Source organism: Coregonus clupeaformis, chromosome 12 (assembly GCF_020615455.1).
Source record: "Coregonus clupeaformis isolate EN_2021a chromosome 12, ASM2061545v1, whole genome shotgun sequence".
In the NCBI taxonomy this organism is placed as follows: Eukaryota; Metazoa; Chordata; class Actinopteri; order Salmoniformes; family Salmonidae; genus Coregonus; species Coregonus clupeaformis.
Window position 1 is genome coordinate 14,330,605 of NC_059203.1, and position 13,211 is coordinate 14,343,815.

At 46.8% G+C, this 13,211-nt stretch overlaps 1 protein-coding gene across 2 annotated transcripts in view; it reads left to right on the forward strand.

Moving 5' to 3' along the window:
* Positions 1 to 13,211, forward strand: part of LOC121577861 (filamin-B) — a 183,395-nt gene that overhangs the window by 77,836 nt on the left and 92,348 nt on the right. For both annotated transcript variants that reach the window (XM_041891803.2, XM_041891804.2), the window contains exon 8: positions 3,486 to 3,623. In XM_041891803.2, coding sequence (XP_041747737.1) covers positions 3,486 to 3,623 — 138 coding nt within the window. The remainder of the gene's footprint in view (positions 1 to 3,485; positions 3,624 to 13,211) is intronic.

Below are 13,211 nucleotides of genomic sequence, written 5' to 3' on the forward strand. Positions count from 1 at the left end.
GCCTTATAGTACAGTCTGCTCAGCACCCCTTCATTCCAACTGCTTTATGCCTTATAGTACAGTCTGCTCAGCACCCCTTCATTCCAACTGCTTTATGCCTTATAGTACAGTCTTCTCAGCACCCCTTCATTCCAACTGCTTTATGCCTTATAGTACAGTCTGCTCAGCACCCCTTCATTCCAACTGCTTTATGCCTTATAGTACAGTCTGCTTAGCACCCCTTCATTCCAACTGCTTTATGCCTTATAGTACAGTCTGCTCAGCACCCCTTCATTCCAACTGCTTTATGCCTTATAGTACAGTCTGCTCAGCACCCCTTCATTCCAACTGCTTTATGCCTTATAGTACAGTCTTCTCAGCACCCCTTCATTCCAACTGCTTTATGCCTTATAGTACAGTCTGCTCAGCACCCCTTCATTCCAACTGCTTTATGCCTTATAGTACAGTCTGCTCAGCACCCCTTCATTCCAACTGCTTTATGCCTTATAGTACAGTCTTCTCAGCACCCCTTCATTCCAACTGCTTTATGCCTTATAGTACAGTCTGCTCAGCACCCCCTTCATTCCAACTGCTTTATGCCTTATAGTACAGTCTTCTCAGCACCCCTTCATTCCAACTGCTTTATGCCTTATAGTACAGTCTGCTCAGCACCCCTTCATTCCAACTGCTTTATGCCTTATAGTACAGTCTGCTCAGCACCCCTTCATTCCAACTGCTTTATGCCTTATAGTACAGTCTGCTCAGCACCCCTTCATTCCAACTGCTTTATGCCTTATAGTACAGTCTTCTCAGCACCCCTTCATTCCAACTGCTTTATGCCTTATAGTACAGTCTTCTCAGCACCCCTTCATTCCAACTGCTTTATGCCTTATAGTACAGTCTGCTCAGCACCCCTTCATTCCAACTGCTTTATGCCTTATAGTACAGTCTTCTCAGCACCCCTTCATTCCAACTGCTTTATGCCTTATAGTACAGTCTGCTCAGCACCCCTTCATTCCAACTGCTTTATGCCTTATAGTACAGTCTTCTCAGCACCCCTTCATTCCAACTGCTTTATGCCTTATAGTACAGTCTTCTCAGCACCCCTTCATTCCAACTGCTTTATGCCTTATAGTACAGTCTGCTCAGCACCCCCTTCATTCCAACTGCTTTATGCCTTATAGTACAGTCTGCTCAGCACCCCTTCATTCCAACTGCTTTATGCCTTATAGTACAGTCTTCTCAGCACCCCTTCATTCCAACTGCTTTATGCCTTATAGTACAGTCTGCTCAGCACCCCTTCATTCCAACTGCTTTATGCCTTATAGTACAGTCTTCTCAGCACCCCTTCATTCCAACTGCTTTATGCCTTATAGTACAGTCTGCTCAGCACCCCTTCATTCCAACTGCTTTATGCCTTATAGTACAGTCTGCTCAGCACCCCTTCATTCCAACTGCTTTATGCCTTATAGTACAGTCTGCTCAGCACCCCTTCATTCCAACTGCTTTATGCCTTATAGTACAGTCTGCTCAGCACCCCTTCATTCCAACTGCTTTATGCCTTATAGTACAGTCTGCTCAGCACCCCTTCATTCCAACTGCTTTATGCCTTATAGTACAGTCTGCTCAGCACCCCTTCATTCCAACTGCTTTATGCCTTATAGTACAGTCTGCTCAGCACCCCTTCATTCCAACTGCTTTATGCCTTATAGTACAGCCGTCAAAGGGACAGTGTGGTGAAATGGTTTGGTTGTCCATCTTATTTTTAGTTTTTTTATCAACATTTACCTATTTACTCCAAATGTGGTGGCTATCGGTCAGTGGACATTACATTACCAACCAGACAGACTTAGACAGCCCCTGTTCGCTGGGTCAGTGGACATTACATTACCAACCAGACAGACTTAGACAGCCCCTGTTCGCTGGGTCAGTGGACATTACATTACCAACCAGACAGACTTAGACAGCCCCTGTTCGCTGGGTCAGTGAACATTACATTACCAACCAGACAGACTTAGACAGCCCCTGTTCGCTGGGTCAGTGGACATTACATTACCAACCAGACAGACTTAGACAGCCCCTGTTCGCTGGGTCAGTGGACATTACATTACCAACCAGACAGACTTAGACAGCCCCTGTTCGCTGGGTCAGTGGACATTACATTACCAACCAGACAGACTTAGACAGCCCCTGTTCGCTGGGTCAGTGGACATTACATTACCAACCAGACAGACTTAGACAGCCCCTGTTCGCTGGGTCAGTGAACATTACATTACCAACCAGACAGACTTAGACAGCCCCTGTTCGCTGGGTCAGTGAACATTACATTACATTACCAACCAGACAGACTTAGACAGCCCCTGTTCGCTGGGTCAGTGAACATTACATTACATTACCAACCAGACAGACTTAGACAGCCCCTGTTCGCTGGGTCAGTGAACATTACATTACATTACCAACCAGACAGACTTAGACAGCCCCTGTTCGCTGGGTCAGTGAACATTACATTACATTACCAACCAGACAGACTTAGACAGCCCCTGTTCGCTGGGTCAGTGGACATTACATTACCAACCAGACAGACTTAGACAGCCCCTGTTCGCTGGGTCAGTGAACATTACATTACATTACCAACCAGACAGACTTAGACAGCCCCTGTTCGCTGGGTCAGTGAACATTACATTACATTACCAACCAGACAGACTTAGACAGCCCCTGTTCGCTGGGTCAGTGGACATTACATTACCAACCAGACAGACTTAGACAGCCCCTGTTCGCTGGGTCAGTGAACATTACATTACATTACCAACCAGACAGACTTAGACAGCCCCTGTTCGCTGGGTCAGTGGACATTACATTACCAACCAGACAGACTTAGACAGCCCCTGTTCGCTGGGTCAGTGGACATTACATTACCAACCAGACAGACTTAGACAGCCCCTGTTCGCTGGGTCAGTGAACATTACATTACCAACCAGACAGACTTAGACAGCCCCTGTTCGCTGGGTCAGTGGACATTACATTACCAACCAGACAGACTTAGACAGCCCCTGTTCGCTGGGTCAGTGAACATTACATTACATTACCAACCAGACAGACTTAGACAGCCCCTGTTCGCTGGGTCAGTGGACATTACATTACCAACCAGACAGACTTAGACAGCCCCTGTTCGCTGGGTCAGTGGACATTACATTACCAACCAGACAGACTTAAACAGCCCCTGTTCGCTGGGTCAGTGGACATTACATTACCAACCAGACAGACTTAGACAGCCCCTGTTCGCTGGGTCAGTGAACATTACATTACATTACCAACCAGACAGACTTAGACAGCCCCTGTTCGCATGGAGGACTTGGTGCCAGCTGTGGCTTCTGCATGGAGGACTTTACTCACTGTGATGACACACTACTACCAATACATGAATGAACAAACCAAATGAATGAATGCGTTTCAGAGCTGAAGTGATTCTTGTAATAAAGTCTTCTCTTTTGTCTTCTGGGTTTCAGCGTCGATGCCAGGGGCGTGTCGTGCCACAGGGCGTGGCCTCCAGCCCAGAGGGGTCAGAGTTAAACAGGTGGCTGACTTCAGAGTGGACACCACGAACGCAGGGAGTGGGGACCTAAAGGTCACAGTCAAAGGACCCAGTGAGTTAACAGTTATTACAAGTCTCTCATTTTTTTTCATTAGCAATTTCATTTCACCTTTTAACCAGGAAGTCCCATTGAGGTCAGAAGGCCCACTCCCCACCCCACTCGGTTCACTACATCTCCCCTCCTCCACCGATCCCTCCCCCATCCCCCTCTCCATTCCTCCCTCGAACCCCCTTCCCTCTATCCCTACCTCCATCCCTTCCTTCTACCTCTCCCCCTCCTTCCATACACCCCTCCCTTCTACCTCTCCCCCCTCCTTCCATACACCCCCTCCCTTCTACCTCTCCCCCCTCCTTCCATACACCCCTCCCTTCTACCTCTCCCCCTCCTTCCATACACCCCCTCCCTTCTACCTCTCCCCCTCCTTCCATACACCCCCTCCCTTCTACCTCTCCCCTCCCTTCCTCCTACACCCCTCCCTTCTACCTCTCCCCCCTCCTTCCATACACCCCCTCCCTTCTACCTCTCCCCCTCCTTCCATACACCCCTCCCTTCTACCTCTCCCCCTCCTTCCATACACCCCTCCCTTCTACCTCTCCCCCTCCCTTCCTCCTACACCCCTCCCTTCTACCTCTCCCCCTCCTTCCATACACCCCTCCCTTCTACCTCTCCCCCCTCCTTCCATACACCCCCTCCCTTCTACCTCTCCCCCTCCCTTCCTCCTACACCCCCTCCCTTCTACCTCTCCCCCTCCTTCCATACACCCCCTCCCTTCTACCTCTCCCCCTCCTTCCATACACCCCTCCCTTCTACCTCTCCCCCTCCTTCCATACCCCCCTCCCTTCTACCTCTCCCCCTCCCTTCCTCCTACACCCCTCCCTTCTACCTCTCCCCCTCCTTCCATACACCCCTCCCTTCTACCTCTCCCCCTCCTTCCATACACCCCTCCCTTCTACCTCTCCCCCCCTCCCTTCTACCTCTCCCCCTCCCTTCCTCCTACACCCCCTCCCTTCTACCTCTCCCCCCTCCCTTCCTCCTACACCCCTCCCTTCCTCCTACACCCCTCCCTTCTACCTCTCCCCCTCCCTTCCTCCTACACCCCTCCCTTCTACCTCTCCCCCTCCCTTCTACCTCTCCCCCCCTCCCTTCCTCCTACACCCCTCCCTTCTACCTCTCCCCCTCCCTTCCTCCTACACCCCTCCCTTCTACCTCTCCCCCCTCCCTTCTACCTCTCCCCCTCCCTTCCTCCTACGCCCCTCCCTTCTACCTCTCCCCCTCCCTTCTACCTCTCCCCCTCCCTTCCTCCTACACCCCTCCCTTCTACCTCTCCCCCTCCCTTCTACCTCTCCCCCTCCCTTCCTCCTACACCCCTCCCTTCATCCTACACCCCTCCCTTCTACCTCTCCCCCTCCCTTCCTCCTACACCCCTCCCTTCCCCCTACACCCCTCCCTTCCTCCTACACCCCTCTGTAGTAAAAGCCACCTCCTGTTGGTCTTCTTTATAGCAGGGGTCTCCAACCTACTTTAAAGAAATCAAACATGTCGCTAGCTGCACGTTCTTCTCTTGTCCTCTTCCCTGCAACTCTTCCCCGGGTCCTTGGTGTTCAAGAAATGTGTTTTCTGTCAATATACCTGGTAAAATAATGGTTAATGAACAGTATCTGGCATGACAGACCCCATAAAATTATATTTTGTATTTTCCAGAATTCTGTTTTCTCAGTTGTATTTTTCCTGGTATGGTGGTATTATTATTTAAATAAAAAAATCTCAGTATTACAAATATTCATAGAGAAACAATGAAAATGTATGCTCTGAGTCCATGTCAATGCTTAAATCACAGCAAAGAAAAAAAGTATCTATAGACAAAAATGAACAAATCTAGATTTTTGTTTAGTGTAGTTCCCCTTTAATTGCGCATCTAGAACATGTCATGGCAGAGTTCGCAAATGGCCACCTGAATTCAACATTTATGAAAAATAATAGTAATCCCCACCCATCTACACACAATACCCCATAATGACAAAGTGAAAATATGTTTTTAGAAATTTTAGCAAATATATTGCAAATGAAATGCAGAAATATCTCATTTACATAAGTATTCACACTCCTGAGTCAATACATGTTAGAATCACCTTAGGCAGCGATTTACAGCTGTGAGTCTTTCTGGGTAAGTCTCTAAGAGCTTTCCACACCTGGATTGTAGAGTATTTGCACATTATTATTTTAAAAATTCTTCAAGCTCTGTCAAATTGGTTGTTGATCATTGCTAGACAGCCATTTTCAAGTCTTGCCATAGATTTTCAAGCCGACTTTAAGTCAAAATTGTAACTCGGCCACTCAGGAACATTCAATGTCGTCTTGGTGAGCAGCTCCAGTGTAGATTTAGCCTTGGGTTTTAGGGGATGCTTGTCATCGGCAAGGAGGTGAATTCCACCCCTGGTCTATGGGTTAATGCTAGCAGGTGAATTCCACCCCTGGTCTATGGGTTAATGCTAGCAGGTGAATTCCACCCCTGGTCTATGGGTTAATGCTAGCAGGTGAATTCCACCCCTGGTCTATGGGTTAATGCTAGCAGGTGAATTCCACCCCTGGTCTATGGGTTAATGCTAGCAGGTGAATTCCACCCCTGGTCTATGGGTTAATGCTAGCAGGTGAATTCCACCCCTGGTCTATGGGTTAATGCTAGCAGGTGAATTCCACCCCTGGTCTATGGGTTAATGCTAGCAGGTGAATTCCACCCCTGGTGGTATTACTCAGACCATGCTGTGCCAGGCCAGGGGGATACGTGGTGGCCTGGGCACAGAGAGGCCTGTTCAGTAGGCTGGTGTTGGCACTGCCAGCTGGTCCAGATATGTACAGTATTTACTGTAGCCAACTGCTCTAACTGTTATATAGTCTAGTCAGAGGAGTTGGCAACAAGGCATGACCACCAAGGTCAGTCGAGCCAGTTCAGCTGTAAGGCCTCGTTGGACAGATCTGGGACCAGGCTTAGCAGCCCATGGGTAGAGCCAGTACAGTAATGAAGCTGGAACCGGTCCGAGTCAGACATAGTACCATGCCAGTAGCACCGTGGTACCAGAGACCTGGGTCAGCTCATTAATCACTCAGTGACACGCCTACCATGCTGCTACCAATTGGCTCATTCATCCCCCCCTCCTCTCCCCGGTAACTATTCCCCAGGTCGTTGCTGTAAATGAGAATGGGTTCTCCGTCAACTGACCTGGTAAAATAAGGGTTAAATAAAATCAACACCACGCTGCCAGGCCCGCCCTGATGACTACATCACCAGAACCCAGCGGCAGCATCTGGGCTGCTAGTCTGGTCCATGAATTCATTCATTCATTCACCCACCATGTGTTTATAGTCTGGTCCATGAATTCATTAATTCATTCACCCACCATGTGTTGCTAGCCTGGTCTCAGATGTGAGCTCTAACCAACTCCCCTGACTATTGTTTTTAGGCCATGGTGCTTTAGCAAGGACACTAGACTGGCCATACCCTCTAACCTACTGTCCTCCTCTCCTCCTCCTCCTCCTCCTCTCTTCTCCTCCTCCTCTCCTCTCTTCTCCTCCTCCTCTCCTCTTGTCTCCTCTCTCCTCCTCCTCTCTTCTCCTCCTCCTCCTCCTCTCTCCTCCTCCTCTCCTCTCTTCTCCTCTCTTCTCCTCCTCCTCCTCTCTTCTCCTCCTCCTCCTCTCTTATTCTCCTCCTTCTCTCTTCCTCCTCCTCTCTTCCTCCTTCTCTCCTCTCCTCTCCTCTCTTCCTCCTCTCCTCTCTTCCTCCTCCTCTCCTCTCCTCTGGGTGTTTTTAATATTGATTTGAGATACGCTGGAAGATATTTGCTCTGAGCTAAACCGGTCTCTCTGTCAGAGATATGAGAATGCATCAATCTAAGCCTAGTGACATCACTAAGAGGAACTTTAAAAACTTTAGTGAACAAGCTTTTTTACATGATCTTTATTTTAGTGACCTTGATTGTATCTCAGCTATTCCCTGAACCTGATTTTAGCTTGAAGCTTTTTAGTAAATGTCTTCGATACTATTGGAGATAATCATGCTCCCTTTACAGCAGTTGGCGTGTAACCTTGCTGCATTCCCGTCTTCCCCCTCCAAAAGGACAATGGAAATAAGCTTTTAAGCTTTATTGTGTTGTCCTTGATGATGATAAGCTTTGTGTTGTCCTTGATGATGATGAGCTTTATTGTGTTGTCCTTGATGATGATGAGCTTTATTGTGTTGTCCTTGATGACGATAAGCTTTATTGTCTTGTCCTTGATGATGATGAGCTTTATTGTGTTGTCCTTGATGATGATAAGCTTTATTGTGTTGTCCTTGATGACGATGAGCTTTATTGTGTTGTCCTTGATGATGATAAGCTTTATTGTGTTGTCCTTGATGATGATAAGCTTTATTGTGTTGTCCTTGATGATGATAAGCTTTATTGTGTTGTCCTTGATGACGATGAGCTTTATTGTGTTGTCCTTGATGATGATAAGCTTTATTGTGTTGTCCTTGATGATGATAAGCTTTATTGTGTTGTCCTTGATGATGATAAGCTTTATTGTGTTGTCCTTGATGACGATAAGCTTTATTGTGTTGTCCTTGATGACGATGAGCTTTATTGTGTTGTCCTTGATGACGATGAGCTTTATTGTGTTGTCCTTGATGATGATGAGCTTTATTGTGTTGTCCTTGATGATGATGAGCTTTATTGTGTTGTCCTTGATGATGATGAGCTTTATTGTGTTGTCCTTGATGACGATAAGCTTTATTGTCTTGTCCTTGATGACGATGAGCTTTATTGTGTTGTCCTTGATGATGATAAGCTGTATTGTGTTGTCCTTGATGATGATAAGCTTTATTGTGTTGTCCTTGATGATGATAAGCTTTATTGTGTTGTCCTTGATGATGATAAGCTGTATTGTGTTGTCCTTGATGATGATAAGCTTTATTGTGTTGTCCTTGATGACGATAAGCTTTATTGTGTTGTCCTTGATGACGATAAGCTTTATTGTGTTGTCCTTGATGACGATAAGCTTTATTGTGTTGTCCTTGATGATGATAAGCTTTATTGTGTTGTCCTTGATGATGATAAGCTTTATTGTGTTGTCCTTGATGACGATGAGCTTTATTGTGTTGTCCTTGATGATGATAAGCTTTATTGTGTTGTCCTTGATGATGATAAGATGATATTATCTGAAGTCATTAAGAATGTTGCCTGGGTAAATGCCAGGAACAGAACAGCGCCGGAAGAAGATGGCTGCCGTTTTACAGCCCTCTAACCAATTGTACTATTATGTGTGTTTTTCCGCGTTATTTGTAATTTATTTTGTACATAATGTTTCTGCCATCGTCTCTTATAACCAAAGAGAGCTTCTGGATATCAGGACAGCGATTACTCACCTCGCGTTGGACGAACACTTTTTCTTCAACGAGGCGTTCGCGAAGGATATTCTACAGACTCCCGACAAGGCCCAGATCCCCGTCATTCGCGTGAGGAAGAGACGGAGATATCGTGGGCGTAGGTCGGGTGCCTTGTAAGATCCGACCGCGAACGAGTAAACTGCCTCTCCCATCAATCCTATTAGCCAACGTTCAAGCTTTGGAGAATAAAATGGACGATTTAAGATTACGGGTTATCCTACCAACGGGACATTAAAAACTGTAATATCTTATGTTTCACGGAGTCGTGGCTGAACGACGACAATGATAACATTCAGCTAGCAGGCTATACGCTACATCGACAGGACAGAACGGCAGACTCGGGTAAGACGAGGGGTGGCGGTCTCTGTATATTTGTAAACAACAGCTGGTGCACCAAATCAAATACTAAGGAAGTCTCAAGGTTTTGCTCGCCTGAGGTAGAGTATCTTATGATAAGCTGCAGACCACACTATTTACCAAGAGAGTTTTCATCTATATTTTTCATAGCTGTCTATTTACCACCACAAACCGATGCTGGCACTAAGACTGCACTAAATGAGTTGTACAAGGCCATTAATCAACAGGAAAACGCTCATCCAGATGCAGCGCTCCTAGTAGCAGGGGACTTTAATGCAGGGAAACTTAAATCCGTTCTACCTAATTTCTACCAGCATGTTAAATGTGCAACCAGAGGGGAAAAAACTCTAGACCACCTTTACTCCACACACAGAGACGCATACAAAGCTCTCCCTCGCCCTCCATTTGGCAAATCTGACCATAACTCTATCCTCCTGATTCCTGCTTATAAGCAAAAACTGAAGCAGGAAGCACCAGTGATTCGGCTAATAAAAAAGTGGTCAGATGACGCAGATGCTAAGCTACAGGACTGTTTTGCTAGCACAGACTGGAACATGTTCGGGATTCTTCAGACAGCATTGAGGAGTACACCACATCAGTCACTGGCTTCATCAATAAGTGCATCGATGATGTCGTCCCCACAGTGACCGTACGTACATACCCCCAACCAGAAGCCATGGATTACAGGAAACATCCGCACTGAGCTAAAGGGTAGAGCTGCCGCTTTCAGGAACGGGACTCTAACCCGGACGCTTATAAGAAATCCCGCTATGACCTCCGGCGAACCATCAAACAGGCAAAGAGTCAATACAGGTCTAAGATTGAATCATACTACACTGGCTCTGACGCTCGTCGGATGTGGCAGGGCTTGAAAACTATTACAGACTACAAAGGGAAGCACAGCCGCGAGCTGCCCAGTGACACAAGCCTACCAGACAAGCTAAACCACTTCTATGCTCGCTTCGAGGCAAGCAACACTGAAGCATGCATGAGAGCACCAGCTGTTCCGGACGACTATGTGATCACGCTCTCCGTAGCCGATGTGAGTAAGACTTTTAAGCAGGTCAACATTCACAAGGCCGCAGGGCCAGACGGATTACCAGGACGTGTACTCCGAGCATGTGCTGACCAACTGGCAAGTGTCTTCACTGACATTTTCAACATGTCCCTGACTGAGTCTGTAATACCAACATGTTTCAAGCAGACCACCATAGTCCCCGTGCCCAAGAACTCTAAGATAACCTGCCTAAATGACTACCCGACCCGTGGCACTGACGTCTGTAGCCATGAAGTGCTTTGAAAGACTGGTCATGGCTCACATCAACAGCATAATCCCAGAAACCCTAGACCCACTCCAATTTGCATACCGCCCCAACAGATCCACAGATGATGCAATCTCTATCGCACTCCACACTGCCCTTTCCCACCTGGACAAGAGGAACACCTACGTGAGAATGCTATTCATTGACTACAGCTCAGCATTCAACACCATAGTGCCCTCAAAGCTCATCACTAAGCTAAGGATCCTGGGACTAAACACCTCCCTCTGCAACTGGATCCTGGACTTCCTGACGGGCCGCCCCCAGGTGGTAAGGGTAGGTAACAACACATCTGCCACACTGATCCTCAACACGGGGGCCCCTCAGGGGTGCGTGCTCAGTCCCCTCCTGTACTCTCTGTTCACCCATGACTGCATGGCCAGGCACGACTCCAACACCATCATTAAGTTTGCCGACGACACAACAGTGGTAGGCCTGATCACCGACAACGATGAGACAGCCTATAGGGAGGAGGTCAGAGATCTGGCCGTGTGGTGCCAGGACAACAACCTCTCCCTCAACGTGACCAAGACAAAGGAGATGATTGTGGACTACAGGAAAAAAAAGAGGACTGAGCACGCCCCCATTCTCATCGACGGGGCTGTAGTGGAACAGGTTGTGAGCTTCAAGTTCCTTGGTGTCCACATCACCAACGAACTATCATGGTCCAAACACACCAAGACAGTCGTGAAGAGGGCACGACAAAGCCTATTCCCCCTCAGGAGACTAAAAAGATTTGGCATGGGTCCTCAGATCCTCAAAAATTCTACAGCTGCACCATCGAGAGCATCCTGACTGGTTGCATCACCGCCTGGTATGGCAACTGCTTGGCCTCTGACCGCAAGGCACTACAGAGGGTAGTGCGTACGGCCCAGTACATCACAGGGGCAAAGCTCCCTGCCATCCAGGACCTCTATACCAGGCGGTGTCAGAGGAAGGCCCTCAAAATTGTCAAAGACTCCAGTCACCCTAGTCATAGACTGTTCTCTCTGCTACCGCACGGCCAAGCGGTACCGGAGTGCCAAGTCTAGGTCCAAAGACTTCTCAACAGCTTCTACCCCCAAGCCATAAGACTCCTGAACAGCTAATCATGGCTACCCGGACTATTTGCACTGCCCCCCCACCCCATACTTTTTACGCTGCTGCTACTCTGTTAAGTATTTATGCATAGTCACTTTAACTCTACCCACATGTACATATTACCTCAACTACCTCAACTAGCCGGTGCCCCCGCACATTGACTATGCAACGGTACCCCCCTGTATATATAGCCTCCCCTACTGTCACTTTATTCTATTGTATATATAGCCTCCCTACTGTCACTTTATTTTTACTTCTGCTCTTTTTTTCTCAACACTTTTTTGTTGTTGTTTTATTCTTACTTTTTTTGTTTAAAATAAATGCACTGTTGGTTAAGGGCTGTAAGTAAGCATTTCACTGTAATGTCTGCACCTGTTGTATTCGGCGCATGTGACCAATAAAATTTGATTTGATTTGATAAGATGATATTATCTGAAGTCATTAAGAATGTTGCCTGGGTAAATGCCAGGAACACAGGCGTAGGCCCGGATTGGCAATCTTTTAGGCAACTGAGGAATCAATGTATAAGACTAATCAGAAAGGCTAAATCTGATTTATTATCTATCCACTCTTTCTGATTGTAAGGGGAATCTGGCTAAATTCTTAAACTCAAATCTCTGAAGGATTTGACTTCCTCCTCTCTGCCCCAACAAATTAATTCAGACTCTGGCCCCATTATGGACCAAAATGCCATCATTGATGCATTTAATCGTAATTTTATTTCAACGGGTTAGCCCTACTATCTCCAAGAGTGGGCTAAATGCTGATTCTGGAATTTTGCAGATTGACTCTGAATGTTTACGTTTTGGCATTGTGGCAATTCACCGAAAAATAAGTCCTTACTTGCTATAAATACCAAGAAATCAACAGCAGCTGACCAATTAATAATAAATAATTAGTCATTTAGCAGATGCTCTTATCCAGAGCGACTTACAGGAGCAATTAGGGTTAAGTGCCTTGCTCAAGGGCACATCGACAGATTTTTCACTTAGTCGGCTCGGTGATTAGAACCAGCAACCTTTCGGTTACTGGCACAACGCTCTTAACCACTAAGCTACCTTCCGCCCAATTGGAGGCTCAGTAACCCATATCTTTAAATCTAACATTGTTCTCAGGAAATATTCCTAAAGTATGCAAAACAGCGTATGGACCATTGCTCCATAAGGGCGGGGATAGTAGTGATCTTGATAAATATCGTCCCATCTCCAGGCGTTCATGTCTAGCTAAGATTCTCGAGTCTTTGGTAAATAAACAACTTCGCTCTTTTTTATTTTAATTTTTTATCTGAGGTATTTTTAACCAATCAGGACACAGCACAGCAACCACATTAGTTGTTGATGATATTGTCAATTCTTTAGACGCTAAAATGAATTGTGCTGCCTTGTTTGTGGACCTTGTCAAAAGCGTTTGAAACTGTTGATCATGCTATTTTATTGAACAACTTGTCCTCGATTGGCCTGGGCT